At 46.9% G+C, this 22,359-nt stretch overlaps 1 protein-coding gene across 1 annotated transcript in view; it reads left to right on the top strand.

Annotated features, from left to right (window-relative positions):
- Positions 1 to 22,359, top strand: part of MALRD1 (MAM and LDL receptor class A domain containing 1) — a 209,708-nt gene that overhangs the window by 76,689 nt on the left and 110,660 nt on the right. The window contains exons 22-25 of the mRNA XM_064162534.1: positions 11,452 to 11,608; positions 14,925 to 15,035; positions 17,321 to 17,534; positions 20,408 to 20,655. Of these exons, the coding sequence (XP_064018604.1) occupies positions 11,452 to 11,608; positions 14,925 to 15,035; positions 17,321 to 17,534; positions 20,408 to 20,655 (730 nt within the window). The remainder of the gene's footprint in view (positions 1 to 11,451; positions 11,609 to 14,924; positions 15,036 to 17,320; positions 17,535 to 20,407; positions 20,656 to 22,359) is intronic.

Here is a 22,359-nt window from a genome sequence, read left to right as displayed (position 1 = left end):
TTTGTGAAGCTTTATGAAGCTTTCACACTGTGTGCCTCTGTTCTTAAGAGTATTATTTACTTTAGACTAAGGTGTGTATGGATCTATTGATCTTGCTTCACTTTCATCACAGGGAATTCCAACATAGCACTAAGTCTGTTAGGCTTCTCAGCTCCTCCCTGAGATCCAGCTCACATAGAAATCTCGTGTCTACACTGTGCACAAACCAAGGTCTGCTGGCATCTGTGAATTTGCAGAGGTTGTCTGTAGAGACACAGCTCAAGGATGGCTTCTGCAGTAGGAAATAGCTCTGTTATGTCCTTTCAGAAATCAATCACAGAATGTCAGGGGCTGGAAGGCACCTTGAAACATCAATCTTCAGAAAAACCCCAAACCCTAACATGTCTGTGACCAGCAGGATGCAGACTCCCCTTTGACAATGAGCTCCATGGAAAAGACAAGGGCTGATGGGGACAAGTTACTGCTGGGGAGATTACCATGGGACTCCAGAAGAAAATGTTTCCCCATGAAAATCATCTTCCAAGGGAAGTGGTGGAGTCCCCTACACTGGGTAGTTGTAAGGCTCAACAGGGTGCTGAGCCAGCTCATTTCAGGTCCACTGTCACTTAGAAAGGTTTGACCAGATGATCCTTGGGGTCCCTTCCAAGCTGGCACTCTGTGATTCTATGACTGTATTATGGCATGACAACCTTCCTGCTTTTTTCATTCTGAGTTTATTATGTGCTAATGTTAACTCTTAGTGGAGGTGTGAGGTTACTGGATGAAGAATAAGGTTTCAAATCCTGGGGGAAGAACTTAACAGTTTTGAAAATACCACTGTTTGAACTTTATTAGTCACATGTCACTGTCAGTGCAGCTCTGCGTTCCTGACCAATCTTTGCTTTCAATTTCCCTCTAATCACTTTTAAACATTTACAAAAATGCCTGAATTTAATTGAAGGAGAACCTTACTTCTTTCCTCACCTTCCTTTCTAATTGTTAAATACAGATTTGAAAAAGCCATTTAAAACCTATTAATAGTTAAGTGGTTAGAAGTGTTCAGTGGAGAAAAATCTTTCTCTGATAGAGAGCAGAATTAATTAGCTTATTGGAGTTCTTATTGTCCTTTAAGATTACTGAGTGTTACACATTTTATGACATTTTAATTTTGCATATAGATTTTTTTTTTCTTCTGCAATTATATCCTCAGAGCTTCAATCCTTTACTGGGGAAAGAACCCTGCTGAAACCAATGAGTATGTTACATGTAAGAGACTGCGAGGTCTGCTCATAGGTTATCATCTATAATAAGCCATCCAGTATTACCTGCAGAAAGATGAGTAGTCCTTATCATGTACAGGAGTCTATCTAAGCACAGAAAGATCAATAATAGTATTGATCTATTGGGATGAGATTTAACAAGGCCAAGTGCAAGGTTCTGCACTTTGGCCACAACAACCCCATGCAGCACTACAGGCTAGGGACAGAGTGGCTGGAGAGCAGCCAGGCAGAGAGGGACCTGGGGGGGCTGGTATAGAGTAGCTGAACTACTGGCCAGCAGTGTGCCCAGGTGGGCAGGAGAGCCAATGGCATCCTGGCCTGGACCAGGAGCAGTGTGGCCAGCAGGACAAGGGAGGTTATTCTGCCCCTGCACTCAGCACTGGTCAGGCCACACCTTGAGTGTTGAGGTACTGAAGGTGTCCACAGGAGGGCGACAAAGCTGGTGAGGGGCCTGGAGCACAGCCCTGTGAGGAGAGGCTGAGGGAGCTGGGGGTGTGCAGCCTGCAGAAGAGGAGGCTCAGGGCAGACCTCATTGCTGCCTACAGCTACCTGAAGGGAGGCTGTAGCCAGGTGGGGTTGGTCTCTTCTCCCAGGCAGCCACCAACAGAACGAGGGGACACAGCCTCAAGCTGTGCCAGGGCAGGTTCAGGCTGGATGTTAGGAAGAAGTTGTTCACAGCAACAGTGATTGGCATTGGAATGGGCTGCCTGGGGAGGTGGTGGAGTCGCCGTGCCTGGATGAGACACTTAGTGCCATGGTCTAGTTGACTGTGTAGGGCTGGGTGCTAGGTTGGACTGGATGATCTTGGAAGTCTCTTCCAGCCTGGTGGATTATATGATTCTATTTCTGGTGCAGAAACTCAGTATCTAGCAAATCTAGATGGAATCATAGGATCTGTTCAGTTGGAAAAGCCCTTCAAGCTCATCCAGTCCAAGCATTCTCTAACTCTACCATGGCTGGGTCTAAACACGTACCTCAGCAGCACATCTCTGCCTCTTTGAAACACTTTCAGGGGTGGGGATTCAGCCACCCTCCAGAGAATCCTGCTCTGGTGGCTGAGAACCTTTTCAGTCTAGAAGTTTCTGCTCATATGCAACCTAAACCTCTCCTTGGGGCAACCTGAGGCCATTTCCTCTTGTCCTATCACTTGTTAGGGAAAGGAGACCAACCCCCACCTGGCTATGACCTTTCAGGAAGCTGTAGGGAACCAGAAGGTCTCCTGTTAGCCCTCTCTTCTCCAGGCCAAACAACCTCAGTTCTCCCAGCCACTCCTGAGAATAGGACCTGTTCTCCAGACCATAAAGATACTAAAGAAACAAGCTATTTTTTTTTTCTCCTTCTCCTCTAAAAACTCCTCATGCTTCCTCAAGAGGTGTACTCTATCACATTTTCTTGCAGATTCAAGGTCGTTATGCATCTTGAATAAAACCTTGGCCACTGTCCATATCCACTCTCATCACATTTTGCCTCCTGCCTGGCATAATGGGCAGTGCATTGAGCAGCTGTTAGCCAGACTATAAAGGAGGTGAATCAATTCTTCTGGAATGAGTGATTGGATATTAATGTCTCTTCTACTTCTGAAATGTTGTAGCATCCTTTTTTAATGATTTCTACAGAGAGATGAAATGCTGAGGGGACTGTAACGGATATAAGCTGAACATGGGAACTTCTATCTCAACCTCCACCTCTACTCTGCCCTGGTGAGACCTCACCTTCAGTATTGCCTTCAGTTTTGGGCTCCCCACTTTAAGAGGGACAGGGATCTGCTGGAGAGAGTCCAGTGGAGGGCTATGAGGATGATTAGGGGCCTGGAGCACTGCCTGATACGGAGAGGCTGAGGGACCTGGGGCTGCTTAGTCTGGAGAAGAGAAGACTGAGAGGGGATTTAATTAATGTCTATAAATATCTGAGGGCTGGGGGTCAGGAGAGGGGGAACAGGCTCTGCTCACTTGCTGCCTGGGATAGGCCAAGGAGCAATGGATGGAAGCTGCAGCACAGGAGGTTCCACCCCAACACAAGGACCCTTTAGTTTCAGGGTCCCAGAGAGGTTTTGGGCACAGGCTGCCCAGAGAGGTTTTGCAGTCTCCTTCTCTGGAGACTTTCAAAGCCAGCCTGGATGTGTTCCTGTGTGTCCTGCCCTGAGTGATCCTGCTTTGGCAGGGGTGTTGGACTGGATGATATCTGGAGGTCCCTTGCAGCCCCTAACATCCTGTGTTTCTGCTAGGGTTTACTTTTTACAGTAGTCTGACTCTTCTTATTTATTTCTATCATACTTTCTGAAACATTTCTGCATTGCTTCTACCTACCTCTCAGCAGCTTTCCACCTCCAGATCTTGTGTCAGCAGTGCTGCAGGCACGAAATTTACATAGCTCTCCCATTTTACCTTAAATTGATTGAAGTGATGTCTATGGGGCCACACACAAAGATAAAGATTGAGTCTTCCTTGTATCTTTACTTGGTCCCTTAGGAATTGTGTAATAATAATGGCTTTTGGATGCTTTCTATTGCTCTTACAACCTCCATTGCTAACTTCAAATAGAAAAGGTTAGCATCTTTTTAATCACTTCTGATATAGATTTTTGGTTTTATATCTACTTACACTGGACCTTTCATATCAGCTGGTTGCTGACACTATAAACAAGAGAGAATGGGAATCAATATAAAATATGGCTAACATGATGGAAAGGTCAAAACATCACAGTTTACAGCCATATGGTGTCAAATGTATAAGGCATTAAACCACCAATGCCATAGCACAAGAAAATAAATTACATCAGTATAAATCTTGCCCTATAAATGTGGTTGTTGGGAAGTAGAAAGGGAGAATTTAAGTCTCTCTCAGCTAATGAAACACTCTACCAAAATTTAACAGCACTATCTCCCTCTCTGGAGATGTTAAAACCCCACCTGGATGTTTTCCTGTGTGATCTGCTCTAGGTGATCCTGCTCTGGCAGGTGGGTTGGACTGGATGAGTTTTCCAGGTCTCTTCCAATCCCTAACATTTTCTGTGATATTAAGGTGAAGTTTTATATCTAGGACATCCTGGCTACTCTACAACTAAAATTCTCCTGTAGGTATCCTAACTCTGGCAAAAATGTTGTCAGCTGGTTCCTTGTGCTTGTGAGGGAAAGGGAACAGAGACTCTTCTGCCCTAGCCTTGTTACACTGATAAAGGCTGTATTGAATCATAGAATTGTTTCAGCTTGAGAAGACCTCTAAGATCATCAAGCCCAATGAGCAACCCAGCACCACCATGGCCATTAAGCCATGTTGCTAAGTGCCATGTCTCCAAGTTTCTTGAACACCTCCAGGGATGGGGACTCCACCACCTTCCTGGGCAGCCTGTTCCACTCTTGCAGCAAAAAAAACAAACATGTTTCCTAATCTACAACTTAAACCTCGCCTGGCACAATTTCAAGCCATTTTCTCTTGTCCTGTCACCTGATACTAGGGAGAAGAGACCAACCCCCACCTCACTCCAAGCTCCTCTCAGGTTGCTGTAGAGAGCAATGAGGTCTCCCTTCAGTCTCCTCCTCCCCAGACCAAAGACCCTCAGTTCCCTCAGCTGCTTCTCCCCAGCCCTGTTCTCCAGAACCTTCAGAGTTTTGTTGCCCTTCTGTGGACATGCTCCAGCCCCTCAATGTCTTTCTTGGAGTGAGGCCCCCCACACTACACCAAAACACACGGTACTCAAGCTGTGGCCTCTCCAGTGCTGAGTACAGGGGCATGATCATTCCCCTGGTCCCTCTGGCCACACTGTTGCTGGTCCAGGCCAGGATGCTGGTGGCCTTCCTGGCCACCTGAGCACACTGCTGGCTCATCTTCAGCTGGCTGTAAATCAGCACCCTCAGGTCTTTTTCTGCCAGGCAATTTCCAGCCACTCTGCCCCAAGCTTGTATCATTGCATGCTGTTGCAACCCAGTGCTTGGCTTTGTTAAACCTACTACACCTGACCTCAGCCCATTTCCCCACCCTGTCCAGATCCTTCTGCAGAGCCTTCCTACCCTCCAACACTCCCACCCAATTTAGTGTCACCTGTAATCTTAGGATTTGATAAATACAAACTGAAGCCACTGCCTTGTCTGGTTCAAACCTTCAGCTTGAGCTTGGATGGCTCTCATTTTCCATCTTGGATCCCACAATCCTTCCTTTTTGATGAAGAAAATGCTTCTTTGGGATGTCATCTAGCACACTAACCACTTCTTGACTGCTAGTTTGGGTTTTCTCTCTTGTACAGAAACCCATCTGGACTAATTGTTGGACTTGAGGTCTCTTCCAACCCTGATGATACTGTGATACTGTGTGATACTGTGATAATTGCAGGTCACTGACTTAACAGATCCTGGATGCATTATGTTGGAGATCAGAAAACTAATGCTTTAAGTGGGTACTGGTTCCACGCACATGGGGCACTGATATGCTGTACAGATGCTGTGCAGTGTGTGTGATCATATCTATCCAGGAAAAAGGGAAAGAAATGTGGGAGCTCCTGCTTTCTGAATTTCAAGTTTTAATATGCTGTGCTCATCATGTGGATGCTTTATTCCTCTGAGGATCACAGGATTTCAGGGGTTAGAAGGGACCCAAAGAGATCATCATGCCAGAGCAAGATGATACAATCTAGCTCAGGTCACACAGGAACACATCCAGACAGGCCTTGAAAGGCTCCAGAGAAGGAGACTACACAGCCTCTCTGGGCAGCCTGTGGCAGGGCTCTGGGACCCTTGCACTAAAGAAGTTCCTCCTTGTGTTGAGGTGGAACCTCCTGTGCTGCAGCTCACGTCCATTGTTCCTTGTCCTTTCCCAGGGAGCAGTGAGCAGAGCCTGTCCCTCCCTCCTGACCCCCAGCCCTCAGATATTAGTAAACATTTCTTAGATCCCCTCTCTGTCTTCTCCAGACTAAGCAGCCCCAGGTCCCTCAGCCTCTACTCATCAGGCAGTGCTCCAGTCCCCTACTCATCCTTGTAGCCCTCTGCTGGACCTTCTCCAGCAGATCCCTGTCCCTCTTTAAGTGGGGACCCCAAAACTAAAGGCAGTACTCAAGATGAGGTCTCACCAGGGCAGAGTAGAAGGGCAGGAGAACTTCCCTTGATCTGCTGGACACACTCTTCTTAATGCACCTCAGGATCCCATTGGCCCTCTTGGCCACAAGGGCACATTGCTGTGCCATGGACAACTTGTTATCCACCAGCACTCCCAGGAAACTGAAGCTTCCCTTTCTGATTTGCCCTTTTTGTTTGTTTTTCTCATTACTGCTGAGATGTGGAAGAAAATCAGAGCTGTTTAACTAAATGAAGTTGTTAGCTTTCCAAACAGATTTTGTTTTTACTGTAAAGGAAAACCAAAGAATATTTCACAAGTCTAAGTGCTTATTCAGGGATTCTCAGTCTATTTGGAGAAGAGAAGTGATGAATTAACACTTTAAAAACTGAGAGACATCCAACAGCTCATTAAATCAAAACTTGAGCTTTCCACAGGGCAAAGTGCAAGCAACTAATGTTTGTTCCCCTTTCAGATAATGCAAGAGCAGTCAATTATGACTGTGAAATTAGTTACTCAGAGTGTGAGACTTGACTTGATAACACTATCAAACTTCAACTGTGCCTCCAACTGCTGTTTTAACACACCCAGTCTTGCCCTCAGTGGGAACTCCCATTTAGCAAATTCAGTTCCCTGTGTTCTGAATGCATTGGAAGGGGAGATAGAGCAAAGCTTCTTTTACCTGTGCCTGTGTTTGCTAATCACACTTTGAAAAGTAATGGAGCCACAGGATAACAAAACAAAATGTCTCTCTACCCTGCCCTGCTGAGGCTGCATCTGGAGTACTGTGTCCAGTTCTGGGTCCCCAGTTCAAGAGGGAAGTAGAACTGCTTGAGAGAGTCCAGTGCGGAGCCACAAAGATGCTGAAGGGAATGGAATAGCTCTGCTATGAGGAGAGCCTGAGGGAGCTGGGGCTGTGCTGCTTGGAGAGGAAGAGACTGAGAGGTGACTTCATCAATGTTGATAAAGAAGTAAAGGTGAGTGCCAGAAGGCTGGAGCCAGGAGGCTCTGCTGGGTGATGTCCAATGATAGGCCAAGGGCCAATGGGTGGAAGTTGAGGCATAGAAAGTTTCACGTCTCCAGAGAAGGAGACTCCACAATCTCTCTGGGCAGCCTTTTCCAGGACTCTGCCACCCTCCCAGGGACAAAGTTTCCCCTCCTCTTCCTGTGGCACCTCCTCTGCCCCAGCTTGCCCCCAGTGCCCCTTGTGCTGCCCTTGGCCACCCCTGAGCCTGGCTGCTTTCTCCCCACGCTGCCCTGCACATCTTTAGCACAGCAGTGAGGGCAGCCCTCAGGCTCCCCTGCTTCAAGCTCCCAGCCCCAGCTCCCTCAGCCTGGCCTCAGAGGGAGATGCTCCACTCCCTTAAATACTTGGAATATCAAGCTGTTAATACAGTCACGTTTGGAAGTGTAGCTCCGTTGCTTATGTTGAATTTTTCACATCCATTAAAATGTTGTGAATTTCCCTCTGAAATTAATTAGGATTATTGCCCTGGCACAGGACTCCATATAGGGAATCCTTGCAGTACAGAGGTAAAATTAATTATTTTCAAAGGGTAAATACAAAGAATTTTAATGGCTTATATTTTGGCTGCCAACTAAGAGATTGTCCATATGAGCCTAAGGTCTTGCAGGTATTGGCAGGGGAACCTGAGTGTATCCTGCTGAAGTTCAGCACTTACATAAGATCTAAGCTGATGTATTAACCCTTATACATGGTGAGTAAGATCTTCACTTAAACTTACTGCCATCAACTTCTTCAGCTAAGGAAACAAGAGAAAAAAACAAGGAGAGTACACTTAAGGAATAGGAAAGAAAGGAACTGAAGGGCAATGGGTGCAATTCTCCTCCTCTATTTGCACTGGGCAGGCCTCACCTGAAGCTTTGTGTGCAGCTCTGGGCCCTCACTGCAAGAGGGAGACTGAGGGGCTGGAGCGGGGCCAGAGGAGAGCAATGAGACTGGGGAGGGGGCTGGAGGGGAAGGCTGATGGGGAGAGGCTGAGGGAGCTGAGAGTGTGCAGCCTGGAGAAGAGGAGGCTTAGAGGGGACCTATTGCTACCTGAAAGGAAGCTGTAGTCGGGTGGGGGTCAGGCTCTGCTCCTGGGCAACTTGTGCCAAGAAGAGAGAGCACAGCCTGAAGCTGCATCGGGGGAGAGTTAGGATGGGCATTAGGAAGCACTTCCCGGTGGAAAGGTGAATTAGACACTGGCATGGACTGCCCAGGGAGGTGGTGGAGTCACCATCCCTGGAGGTGTTTAAGGAAAGCTTGGATTGACTCTGGTGCTGGCCTCTTCCACCAAGTAACTAACAACAGGACAAGAAGAAATGGCCTCAAGTTGCACCAGAGGAAGCTTAGGTTAGATATCAGAAAAAAATTCCTCACTGCAAGTGTTCAGGCATTGGAACAGGTTGCCCAGGGAGGTGGGGAAGTCCTTTTTCCTGGAGGTGTTAAAAAAATGAGTGGATGTGGCACTTCTTGACATGGTCTAGTGGTCAGGGAGAGCTTGGGTAGAAAGCTGGACTTGATCTTAGAGGTCTTTTGCAGCCTCAATGATTCTATAATTATATGATTAAGTATTAAAAGTGCTCCTCTATTGCTGACCCACAGAAGACTTAGAACTGCACTTTCATAGAATCACAGAAACATTCAGGTTGGAAAAGCCCCTCAGGATCACCAAGTCCAACCCATATTCCTACTCCATAAGGTGCAGACTAAACCATATCCCCAGGCCCCACATCCTAATGACCTTTAAATACATCCAGGGGCAGTGCCTCAACCATCTCACTCATTCCAGTGCCTGACCACTGTTGCTGGGAAAAAAATGCTTCCTAATGTCCAGTCTAACCCTACCCTGCTGCAGCTTGAGGCCATTCCCTGTGAGAAGAGATCAGCACCAATCCCTCCACAATGTCCCTTCAGGTAGCTGTAGACAGCCATGAGGCCTGCCCTCAGCCTCCTCTGTTTCATACTAACCAGCCCCAGCTCCTTCACTCTCTCCTCACAAGATTTACTCTCCAGACCCTTCACAGCTTCTTTGCCCTCCTCTGCACTGGTTCCAGCACCTCCACAGCTCTCTTGTACTGAGGTGCCCAAAACTGAACACAACACTCGAGCTGTGTCCTCACCAGAGCAGAGTGGAAGGGGACAGTCCCCTCCCTGCTGCTGCTGGACACAGCACTTGCCCTGCTTCAGGAAAGAGCCTGACATTTCTGTACCAGAAAGTTTTATAACTGTCACAATCGTTTCTTATTATCACTACCTCATTATTTTCTGTATTTTCCCAATTGCCTTTTTAATCCTTTTTGCTCTGGTGTGACATCAGGAGGGGCAGAAGCAGCAGGAGGCCATGAAGCAGCCACTGATTTGCAAGGGTTTCTATAGGGCTATTTTGTGTCAAAAGCCAGGTTTTAATTTTCCTATGCAGCTGAAATTTAATGCTTTTAAACGTCAAGAAGGAGAAGCTTATTAAATTATAGTCATTAAAGTATAGCCTTAAGATCAAGCAAAGGTTACAGGAAGGGTAAGGAGATATTCTATGAAATTCTTTGCCCTGAGCAAAAGTAGGATTAGGCTGTTTGCTCTCTATCCATCTGTCACCAAGACATGATTCTAAGGATGAGTGAATTAATTAAAGGACTTGAGAATCTCAGAGGAAATTGCTGTGTGAGTACAGAGATAAATTTTGCCTGTTTCTAGCCTATTTTGTATTGTGCACTACAGTAGATAGAACATATTCCCAAGGGGACGGATTATACAGGGAAATTCAGTCTCTTCTTGACCAGTGAAGTACCTGATTGGACTTGAACAATATATGTTAAAATATTTTGTGGTTATTGAATGTAAATCATACCACAGAGTGAAAGTAGTCTGTTAGGTTTCTTAAAGCCCTGCAGAGATAAACCTGCATCTGCTGAGTTTGTAGTTATTGTAGCACACAGATCAGTACCTGCTGTGTTCAGTCAGGGCATTGAAAGCTCAGGGAAACAATGAATATATAAATGTGTGTGTATATATATAATATACATATATTATGTATATATATATATTTAACAACATATTTTTAAAGAACAGTTTCTCAGATGAGCAGCCTGTTCCCAGTGTTCTGCTACCCTCACAGAGGAAAAGGTCTTCCTCCTGTTTCCAGGCAACTTCCTATGCCTCAGCTTCCACCCATTGCCCCTTGTCTTGTCATTGGGTATCACCCAGCAGAGCCTGGATCCAGCCTCCTGGCACTCACCTTTACATCTCTATGAACATGAATGAGGTCACCTCTCAGTCTCCTCCTCTCCAGGCAGCACAGCCCCAGCTCCCTCAGGCTTTTCTTGTGACAGAGATGTTCCACTCTCTTCAGCATCTTTGTGACTCTGCACTGGACTTTCTCCAGCAGTTCCCTGAGGTCGTTTTTGAACTGGGGGACCCAGAGGTACACAATATTCCAGATGTGGCCTCACCAGAGCAGGGTAGAGGGGCAGGAGAACCTCTCTGACCTACTACAACAGCATTTCTAATACACCCCAGGATGGCATTGGCCTTGGCCACCAGAGCACATTGCTGGCTCTTGGTCAACCTCCCATCCACTAGGACCGCCAGGTCCCATCCTTAAGCCCCTTCTTGGGAGGTGTTCAGGGTCAGGCTGGATGAGGCCTTGGGCAACTTGGACTGGTGGGAGGCATCCCTGACTATGGCGAACAAGGGGTTGGAACTGGATGAGCTTTGAGGTCCCTTCTGAATCATTCTGTGATGGTCTTAAGTTGACAGTTGGGCTCTAAGGCAGGTGAGGTGGCTGGAGCACAGCCCTGTGAGGAGCAGCTGAGGCTGTTCAGCCTGGAGAAGAGGAGGCTCAGGGCAGGCTTCATTGCCCTCTGCAACTCCCTGAAGGGAACTTGATGCCAGATAGAGTTGATCTCTTCTCCCAGGCAAGCAGGTTGTACTCAGTGATCCTGAAGGTCTTTTCCAACCTGGTTAATTCTGTGACTCTGTGATGATCTTAGAGGTGCTTCCAACTGAAAGGGTTCTATGATTCTATGATTCTCCTCAGACAGAAGGTGCTACACCTCTGTAAGGAAGTATTACCCTGCTAACTCTAACTGGAACTTAATTATGAGTGGCTGTTCTGTTTTCCTAACGAGATCCCTTTCTCTGTGAGCAGGTGTGCCAAGGAAGGTTGGTACCTGTTTGCAGACAGCTCCAATGGAGAATTCGGGCAGACAGCTGACATTGCTACCCCACTCATCTCCCTGACTGGGCCCAGGTGCAAAATCCTGTTCTGGAACCACATGACAGGCCCGACAATAGGTTCTCTGGAGGTATGGAGATGTCCTTTCTGCTTGGGCTTTTTAGGGGTTTTGCTGCCTGAAATTACTGTGAGGAAATTTGTGTCTTAGCCTTTAGGTTTATTAAAGCTTGGGCTGCTAGGAAATGAAAACATGTGTTTGCTGACTCCATTGCTTTCAGTATCTTATAGAATCATTAAGGTTGGAAAAGACCTCTGAGTTCTATCCCTCTACCCTGCTGAGACCTCACCTGCAATATTTCTGGGCTGCTCAGTTCAGTAGGGACAGGGATCTGCTGGAGAGAGTCAAAGGGAGGGCTAGAAAGATGCTTAAGTGGCTGGAGCACTGCCCTGTGAGGAGAGGCTGAGGGACCTGGGGCTGTTTGGCCTGGGGAAGAGAAGACTTAAAAAAAAGGGATCAAATACATGTTTATAAATAACTGAGGGCTTGGGATCATGAGGGAAGGGACAAACTCTTCTCAGTTGCACCATGTGATAGGACAAGGGCAATGGATGGAAACTACAGCACAAGAAGTGCCTCTTTCAGCAACCTGTAAATGAAATGAGTCACTGCAAAGTGACATCTGGGTAAAACTGTGATGAGATTTCCACAGCAGCTACAGCATCAGGAAGTGGTAAGAAGCACTAAGGATAAATGACTCAGTCACCTGAGCAGGCAGGAGCAAAGGGAGCATGGTCACTGCATGTGGGGTTAATGTACAACTACATTCTCAGTGGCTTGGTTACTCTGAGTACAGACTTTAATGAAAGCTGATAGAATGCAGCTATTTGGATGATGAAAAGAAAAGGTGTGCAGACATCAGACCTGAAGGTCTTCTGAGGAGCAGCTGAAGGAACTGGGCCTGTTTTCTCTGGAGGAGAAAAGGGGTTGAGGGGAAACCTCATTGCTCTCTACAACTCCCTGAAAGGAGGCTGGAGCCAGGTGGGGGTTGGTCTCTTCTCCCTAGTAACAAGTGAGAGGGTGAGAGGAAATGGCCTCAAGTTGCCCTAAAGGAGGTTTAGGTTGGATAGAAGAAGAAACTTCTCTGAAAGAGCTCTCAACCCCTGGCACAGGCTGTCCAGGGAGGCAGTTGAATCCCCATCTCTGGGGGTGTTTCAATGATGCAGAGTTGTGATGCTGAGGGACAGGGTTTAGCCCCAGCCTTGGTAGAGTCAGAGAACAAATAGACTGGCTGAACTTTCCAAATGAAACATCTATCATTCTGTGATGCCTTCTCCCTATGACATCTGCTTCTGGTCATGTTCAGTGGTTGCAACCTGCCACCCTGGCTGGCTCTATTAGCATTTCCCTTTCACATGCACCTTACTGAGAGGAGCTTTTGCCCTTTTTAAAGATCTTTCTGTCCCATTCCCTTTGAAATTCTCTTGCTGCTTTCATCTTGCAGAGATGTGGTGCTGAGGGACATGGTTTAGCACCAGCCTTCATAGAATTGGAGAATGGTGAGAGTCAGTGATCTGAAAGGTTTTTTCCAACTGAGATGATTCTGTGTGGCTATATTCATTAAAAAATATCCTTTGTATGTGTGTGTCAGAACAACATTTTCTTATTCAGCATCTTTAATTCTCACAAATCATCTGTAGTCTCTTTTTATTCATTTGCTTTCCCCCTTTAAAATTCCTGTCTCCTTTGGGCAACTCTTCTTGTCTATACAGACAGATGTCACTTTGGTTTTCTATTCAGTGTTACACCTGTCCCTTTTGGTGCCCAGAATCTTAGAATCAGTCAGGGTTGGAAGAGACCACAAGGATCATCAAGTTCCAACTGCCCTGCCATGGATAGGGACACCTTACCCTAGATCAGGCTGGCCAGATCTTCCCCCTGGAGGGGAAGCTCTTCAGTGTGAGGATCTGCTGTTTGCTTGGCAGAAGTTTAGCTGCTGTGTGGTATGATACTCACTGATGGGGCTGCATAAACTGTCAAGAAGCCTTTTTTTTTTTGCTTTTTGCCTTTTTTTTCCCTGAAGATGAAAAATTCCTGAGCTTTCCTAAGGAGATGAGATACCATAGCCATAAATCCTCAAAAGCAGAAGTGGTTTGAGCACCTGGCTGGGATGGGTTAAAGTGGATCTCTCCCCCAGTAACTTATTATAAACCTTATAAAACTTATTATAAACCAGAGAGAACAAACTCCCTACAAGTCAGAATTTGGAAAGTCAGGAAAGTGAAATTATTGGGTTTTTTTTCTTCACAGTTTAAACAAAATGTAGTCCAGACAGAAAAAAACATTACAGAATATGGTAATAAACTATTGCAGAATATAGATGGGGATGGGGAGAAGCAGCAGCCAAAACAGCAGTAGGGAAAGATAGCAGTGGGCACAGCAGATGCCACAAAAAAATGGAGATCCAAGCTGTGTGCTTCCAGACATAAAGTTATGGTGCTCCAATTATATTATCTATTTTATGGCCTAGCCCTGAAATGTTCACCTCTCCACTTAGAGACTCCAGAACTCTTTCACCTCTAAGTTTCTCTGTTCCTAATTTTCTTTATGTCTGAGCTAGGAATCCAGTTCACTGGTGAACTGATGTTTAGCTCTCTGAGCACTGGTTTGAGACTCAGCTTGACACTATCAAACACCCATCTCGTTACTGCCAGCTCAGTTGAAGTTTGATGCCCAAGAGGTTGGAGCAAAGCATAGTTAAGGCTCTGTGCTCACTTCAGAAAGTGTCAGCTTGCCACAAGCCAGTGATTGTTTCCAGCAGTTGGAGTCTTTATGAGTCTTCCATTGCCCAAACAGATGACTTTTGGTTTTTTTAGAATGAGAGAACAACACATTAATGAGCATGTTTAATTTATTGCTGGGCATTCTGGATAAATTTGTGGGATAAATAGGTTCAGGTAAAGCCCTAGGCTGAGAAACTCTTAAAGCATTCTTTTCTTTGAACAGCCATTTACACAGAAAAATCCTCTGGTATCAGAGAGGACAACAGGAGAAGGTTCTTCAGTGAGAGAATGGTTAGTTACTGGAATGGGCTCCCCAGGGAAGTGGTCATGGAACCAAACTCTCTGAGTTCAAGAAGTGGCTGAATGGTATTCTTAGTCCTACAGTTTCCTTCAGGGAGGAGGCAACAACCTTTCTGGGCAACCTATTCCAGACTCTCACCATCCTCACAATGAAGAACTTCTTCCTAAGCTCCAAGCTAACCCTGCTCTGCCTCAGCTTCAAACCATTCCCCCTTGTCCTCATGAAAAGATATTCTGTGGTCTTTGATGATGACACAGCCATAAGTTGGATAAGATACTCTTGGACACTTGTATACCATTAAGGGACCTGAAGTGAGTTGATAGTGGAAAGATATTTTTGTAAACTGTAATTATTTCCTTTCTAGGTACTTTACAAAACTGGGAACAGGACTTCAAAACTGTGGACTCAGAGCGGCAGCCAAGGTCCCCAGTGGAACAGAGCAGAGGTCTTCTTAGGCATTCGTTCACATTTCCAGGTGAGTGTTTCTCCATGATTCTCTACTATTTTCCATTATTCTCTAATATTCTCCATGATTCTAAACTTCTTCTGTGCTTCCCAGGCTTTGGATACTTTTATATTAGGCATTCTTCACCTCCTTGTTTCCCTTTTCACCTTCTACACATGCTGTGCCTCCCCTTCTGAACACCACGAGCAGTCCTTTTGGCCATCTGATTAATTACCTTCGCTGGACACAATTTTCCCTGACTTTTCTCACTCCAGTCTCAAATTAATATAAATTTTTAAGAGAAATATTCCCTTCTCTGCTTGAATACAACTCAAGTTAAACTATTCCACTTCCTTCCCCTTAGTGTGTAGTAGTCTGACACATGGGTTTTGACCAATGAGTCTTGAGCATGATGTTGGCTTCGAAAGAGAAGCTGATTCCTAAGCCTCTTACAGGTATTTAGCCATGGGTATGCTGGCTTTGGTTGTATCCTTGTTAAAACAATCAGGCGCGCCCGTCCTCACCGCTGCCTGACCAGGCGCGCCCGTCCTCACCGCTGCCTGACCAGGCGCGCCCGTCCTCACCGCTGCCTCACCGGCCAGAGGAGGCGCTACCGTCAGGGCATCGCTGCGGCTCTAGGGCTGCCGCTAGTCCTGGCCGGCTACTCTGTGCAGAGCCAGCCAGTGTGCTCGGGAAGCCCCTGCCATGCTCGGTACCGCCAGTTCCGCCACTGTAAAGCTAAGGCTGAGCTCCAGCGGGGAACGGAGATCCCCATCGCCGCTCTCCGCACCTTCCCCAGCAGGACACACTCCAAATGCAGGCTCGCCGTTTACGGCCGCAGCCTGCCCCTGCTCGCTGCCTGTGCTGGGACGGGAAGGGTGCCAAAGCACAGGCGTTTCTTCCGCAGCCACCAGCTCATGCCCTGCGCCCGGCGAGAGGGTGGCCGCCGCGGCCATCAGCCCGGCACGGAGCGCAGCGCTGCTTCCGCCCGGCGCCATCTTTAACGCTGCCTGGAGCTGCGGGTGCAGAGGAGGCGACCGGCACGGCCGGAGCCGCCTGCCTTCCCACCGCCCGCGGATCCCGATCGGGAGGGGAAAACACACAGAGGTTTGCCTGCTCCTCTCCACCCCACGCCTCCAGCTCGCCCCGGGCAGGGCCGCTCGGCCTCCTGCTGTGGGTCAGCGAGAGCCGTGGCCGCTTCAGGGGCGGGGGTCCCACAGCATCATCAACCCCCTCAGACCTTTCCCCTCGCTTCTCGCCGCTTCCTTCTCCCCCTCCGCCGCCCAGGAGGGGAGCGCCTCACTTCTCCAAGCCTTCCAACTCTCCGTGCTCTAATTCTGCGTTTCTCTCCAGCTCAGCCCATGCACAACCATCTCGTTCCCCGTACGGGCCACCGAAATGCTGCGTGGGTTTCTAAAGAGAGCCGACAGACAGTAAACTCCCAAATCAAACTGGAGAGAAAATGCAGAACTGTATTTAGAGAGAGAGAGGATACAGCTATAGACATTACAAAGCAATTACCATGGCAAACCCCCTTGAAGTTTCCCCCATCCCCAAACACCTGAATCTGCACTCCCCAGTGCTCCAATCCTCCCCCCCAAGGCCGCCGCCATCCAAGAGGCCTACTGCTTACGCGTTCCTGCCACACACTCAGGGCAGGAGGAGGAGCAAAGGAGCCTGTGCTGACCTTGTTGTGAGTCTATAGAGAGAGAGCAGAATTATGGGATGGAATAACAATCTTCTAGTCACAGAACATTTTTTAACCCCATAGCCCCAACCTGGGACAACTGGTTAGGCCATGCTTTGAGTCTTGTGGCCAGTTCTGGGCCACTCAATTTAAGAAAGATGTTGAGGTGCTGAACATGTCCAGAGAAGGGCACCAAGGCTGCTGAGGGGCCTGGAGCACAGCCCTGTGAGGAGAGGCTGAGGGAGCTGGGGGTGTGCAGCCTGCAGAAGAGGAGGCTCAGGGCAGACCTCATTGCTGTTTGCAACTACCTGAAGGGAGGCTGTAGCCAGGTGGGGTTGGGCTCTTCTGCCAGGCAAGCAGCAAGAGAACAAGGGAACACAGCCTCAAGTTGTGCCAGGGCAGGTTCAGGCTGGATGTTAGGAAGAAGTTCTTCACAGAGAGAGTGATTGGCATTGGAATGGGCTGCCTGGGGAGGTGGTGGAGTCCGCATCCCTGGAGGTGTTTAAGAGGAGGCTGGGTGAGGCACTTAGTGCCATGGTTTAGTTAATTAGAAGGTGTTAGGTCATAGGTTGGACTGGAGGATCTCAAAGGTCTTTTACAACCTTGTTAATACTGCACTTCTGATCAGGTTGTTTTCAGGGCAAAACGTGGTGTCAGCTACGTGGGAGACGTGGCAGTGGACGACATCACATTTGAAGACTGCGCCCCCTTGCTCATCCCGGACAGACCTTGCACATCAGAAGAGTTCACATGTGCCAACAAGTACTGCATCCCAAAGGATCAGCTGTGTGATTTTGTAAATGACTGTGCAGATAACTCAGATGAGAGCCCCACTCTCTGCAGTAAGTGTGGTCATTTAGAAAGCATTCGTTCTTATAAATAAGGATGCCTGCTGTGAATTGTTCTTACTTGAACACTATTGCCAGCTCCTCAGCTCAGAAAGCAAAGGAGGAGGTAACAATTTAATACTATTCCTTGGCCTTTAAGGATCTCAATTTGCTGTTAGTTAATTTGAAATCCTATGACAGAAAATAAGCAGAGCTGTTAGTGGATTTCTTAAAATAACTGAGATAGAAACTGTGTTTAAAAGCAGAGAATACAAACCTGCTTTCCATCTGAAAAGGGTGGATTGAGGCTGAAAAAACAGAACTTCATCATGTAATCGGGCTGAGAAAAGTACTTCAAGAACAATACCTATGGGATATGAGAGACCCTGCCTCCTTTGATATTTCAAGGCTTGTCAGCTCTCTTAGCAAAGCATTTTAGTCTGAATACTGTGCAGTTTTGCTTTCATGAGAGGCATCACGAAACAGCATCGTAATACTGGATTCACAGTGTGGTGTTTCATGTCAAGTGGGTTCTCCTCTGGAGGAGTGGATCACAAGATAAGTGCTGACACTTCTTTTTTCTAGTACAGTCGTGGGAAATGTTCACATCAGCTCTCAAACAAAGCAGATTTGATTATGAACTGTTGCCTTCTCTTTATCAAGATTACAGACTCAGTTTATCAAATTCTTAGTGAGCACAACTCTGTGAAGCAAAGGGATGCTGATACCCTGTGCAGATAAGCGAAAGGGCTGTGGTTTGTGAATAGTTTTCATAGTCATAGAATGATCTATGTTGGAAAAGACCTTCCAGATCATCCTGTTCCAGCCCTTCTTGCAACAGGCAGGGACACCTCCCACCAGCCCAGGTTGCTCAAGGCCTCATCCAACCTTGCCTTGAACACCTCCAGGGAGGGGACATCCACCACCTCCTTGGGCAACCTGTTCCAGAGTCTTGCCACCCTCACTGGGAAGAATTTCTTCCTAATCTCTCCTATTTCAGCTCAAAGCCATTGCCCCATGTCCTGTCACTCCCAGCCCTTGTCAGAAGTCCCTCCCCAGCTCTCCTGTAGCCCCCTCCTTCTTTTCTCCAGGTTTTGCACTGTTAACCTTCTCAGCAATCTCCAAACCAGGAAGCCTATGTCACTGGGGTATGTGGGACCTAGTTGTGATCCTCTGAAACTGAACATGAACTTCAGTTTGAGGAAGAGGAGGCTGAGGGGAGACCTTATGGCTGTTTACAGCTACCTGAAGGGATATTGTGGAGAAGCTGCTGCTGGTCTCTTCTCACAGGTAATGTGAGACAGAACAAGGGGGAGTGGCCTCAATCTGAGACTGGGGAGGTTTAGATTGGACATTAGGAAAAAGTTTTTCACAGAGAGAGTGGTCAGGGACTGGAATGAGCTGCCCAGGGAGGTGGTGGAGTCACCAACCCTGGATGTGTTTAAGGGTCATTTGGATGTGATGCTTGGGGCTATGGGTTTAGGCTGCACCTTATAGAGTAGGATTATAGGTTGACCTTGGTGATCCTGAGGGGCTTTTTCCAGCCTGGATGTTTCTATGATTGTGTATGTCAAGTTAGAATTAATCTGCTGAGAAAGGTTCTTAAATTTTGCCTTTAATTTTCTGTTGGGTTTGGGGGGGATTGTCTATATTTCCCATGTAGCATCAGCAGCCAAGAAAACACTGAAGAATTTAAACAGGCTGATAGGATTTGGGTTTTGTAACCTCCTATAGTATTCTATACTGATCCTCCATTAGAAAGGAGATGAATTGGGACAGTCCTATGAAGAAAATGCTTTCCTGGGAATTGCTTTTTTACTGCTGCTTTAAATTCCACTGTCTCCTGGAATACTTGGGATTTCTTTTGTTGGTGCCCCCTCCACTATATGTGTTTAATCAAGTGAAAATGTGTAAGGCAAACAGCATCTTGGCCTGGGTCAGCAATATTGTGGCCAGCAGGACCAGGGTAGTGATGGTGCCCTGCACTCAGCAGTGGTGAGGTTACATCCTGAGTACTGGGTGCAGTTCTGGGGCCTTCACTCCAAGAAGGACATTAAGGTGTTAGGGCATGCCCAGAGAAGGGCAATGAAGCTGATAAAGGGTCTGGAGAACAGAGCTGGGGAGGAGCAGCTGCGGGAGCAGGGGATGCTTTGTCTGGAGAAAAGGAGACTGAGGAGACACCTCATGGTACTCTACAGCTCCCTGAAAGGAGATTGCAGTGAGGTGGGGATTGGGCTCTTCTCTCTGGTATCAGGTGAGAGAAGGAGAGGGAATGGCCTGAAATTGTGCCAGGGGAGGTTTAGGTTGGATGTTAGGAAAAATGTCTTTCCTTCAACAGTGTTGAGTCATTGGAACAGGCTGCCCAAGGGGGTGGTGGAGTCCCCATTGCTGGAGGTGTTCAAGAACGATGTGGATGTGGCACTTTGGGACATGGTGTTAGGTCAATGGTTGGACTTGATAGTCTTAGAGGTCTTTTCCAACTGAAACAATTTTATGATTCCATGATTAACCTGTTCCTCCAAAAGATGCTAGGTTCCTGCAGCTGTCTTGGCTGCCCTATGGTTGAACTCTGTGTAAGACCCTAAAGAGATGTTCGCTTTGACCTAAAGTAGATTGTAGTGTTTTGTTGCTTTAATACTGAGAACTTCATTGGCTATAATCAGGAGTACAGAGACCTGCCTCATCTATCTACAGCTTTATTCTAGCCTATTATTATATCCTAGAGCATTAAAAATGTTTTGTTTAAGAAGACATATGGAGATTAATTTTTTTTATATTGACAAAGTCTTATTTTTTCAAAGTGGATTTGAGTGCTGTGTTGTACCAGATGTACACAGACAACATTTTGAAACAAGATCTCTTTCCCTGCCTGTGCAAATGTCTTTCAGGTACATCTCTTGGTCATTGCAGCTTTGAGTTTGACTTTTGTGGATGGAAGAAAGATGAAAAATATTATTTTGGCTGGAACCTCAGAACTAGCAGTACTATGAAGACAGGCACTGCACCAGCTACTGATCATACACTGCAAGAGCCATCTGGTCATTATATTTTTATAAAGAGTTCATTTTTCCAGCTGCCAGGAGAGAAAGCCAGGATCTCCAGTCCTGTCCTAAGCAGGAGGAATAAAAACTGCAAGGTACATGATGGTGTGGTACTTACAGGAGTGCAGAACTTGTTTCTAGTTTGTCACCAAGGTAATGCTCCTTAAATGAGTCAAGATGAGCACTGAAATATATCTTGAGAAAGGAAAAACATGTTGCAGAAGAGTCAGGGCATGATTTGATTTCCTTGAAAGCACGTTAAAACATCTATCATGTGGCAGAACCGTTTCTGAAAGGAGATAAGTGCAAGGAAGCTGACAATGGATCAGAGTCATTTTGCTTGGAAAACATCTCCAGGATCATTGAGCCCTACCTTCAGCCTGAACCATGGCCACTGAACCATGTCCCCAAGTGCCAGGGCCCCAGGTTTTGTGAATACCTTCAGGGATGGGGACTGCACCACTTTGCTGGGCAGCCTGTGCCAATCCCTGATCACCTTTGCAGGAAATGTTTATTAATATTCAACCTAACCCCTGTTGGCACAGTTTCAGGGCATTTCCTCTCAGTCTATCACCTGATACTAGGGAGAGGACACCAACCCCCACCTGGCTCCAACCTTCTTTCAGGGAGCTGTAGAGAGCAATGTCTCCCCTCATTCTCCTCTTCTCCACACTAAACACCCCCAGTTCCCTCAGCTGCTTTTGACCAGCACCATTTCCCTTCTCTACAAGCACTCCAGCCCCTCAGTGCCTTTCCCAAACCCAAACCAGTATTCCAGGTGCAGCCTCACCCAGAAGAAGACACTGAATATGTCTTATGTGACACTTGCCCTAAGTAGCCTATAACTATGTCATGGTTGGTGGTTTTATGGAGAAAGCAGGATAAATACAGCACCAGTGGCGTTGTTACTAGGTCTTAAAATTAGTAGTCATAAATAACCAGACACCTCTGGCATACCTGATGATTCTGTGAATATAAGAATGGAGACAGAGAAGTTAATTATAAATGTACCTTTCTGAAAGAAATTAGTGTGTTTGCACAATGCAGTAGACTGCAGAAGCCTAGGAACTGTTACAGCAGCAGGTATTGTACATTTACATGAGTGTCATAATATTTGCTATGATGTTTTTATAGCTAGAAGAACTAAGACAGTTTTTATGCCTTAGGACTTGTGGTATGCTCCAGACTAGGAAGTAATCTGAGCTATGCACATGTTGTTGCATATCATAGCATGAATTGTCTTCTTTTGGGGTCCTGCAGAATCTGGGTTGGAAGGAACCTTGAATATCTTCTAGTTCCAAACATCTTGTCATGGGCAGGGACTCCTCCTACTAGATGAGCTTGCTCAAGGCCACATCTAAGCTACCTTCGAGAACGTCCAGGCTCAGAACCCTCACAGCTTGTCTGGGCAGCCTGTTCCAATGCCTTGCCACATTCATGGGGAAGGTTTTCCTCCTCCTATCTCATTTGAATCCATCTTATTCCATTTTGAAGGTGATAACATTTATCCTATCACTCCATGTCTTTGTGAAAGGTCCCTCTCCAGCTCTCCTTTACCCCTTTTCACTTACTGTAAAGCTGCTCTAAGGTCTCTCTAGAACCTTCTCTTCTCCAGGCTGAGCAACCCCAACTCTGTCAGCCTGTCTTCAGAGCAAAGGTGCTCCAGCCCTTGGATCATCTTTGTGACCTGCTATGTACAGAAAGGTTGTGGATGCCCCCTCCTTGGAGGTGTTCAAGCCCAAGTTGGATGAGGCCTTGAGCAGCCTGGGCTACTGGGAGGTGTCCCATGGCAAGCGGGT

The sequence above is a fragment of the Pogoniulus pusillus genome, chromosome 23 (genome assembly GCF_015220805.1).
Source record: "Pogoniulus pusillus isolate bPogPus1 chromosome 23, bPogPus1.pri, whole genome shotgun sequence".
NCBI lineage: Eukaryota > Metazoa > Chordata > Aves > Piciformes > Lybiidae > Pogoniulus > Pogoniulus pusillus.
This window is presented reverse-complemented; position numbering and strand designations above follow the sequence as displayed.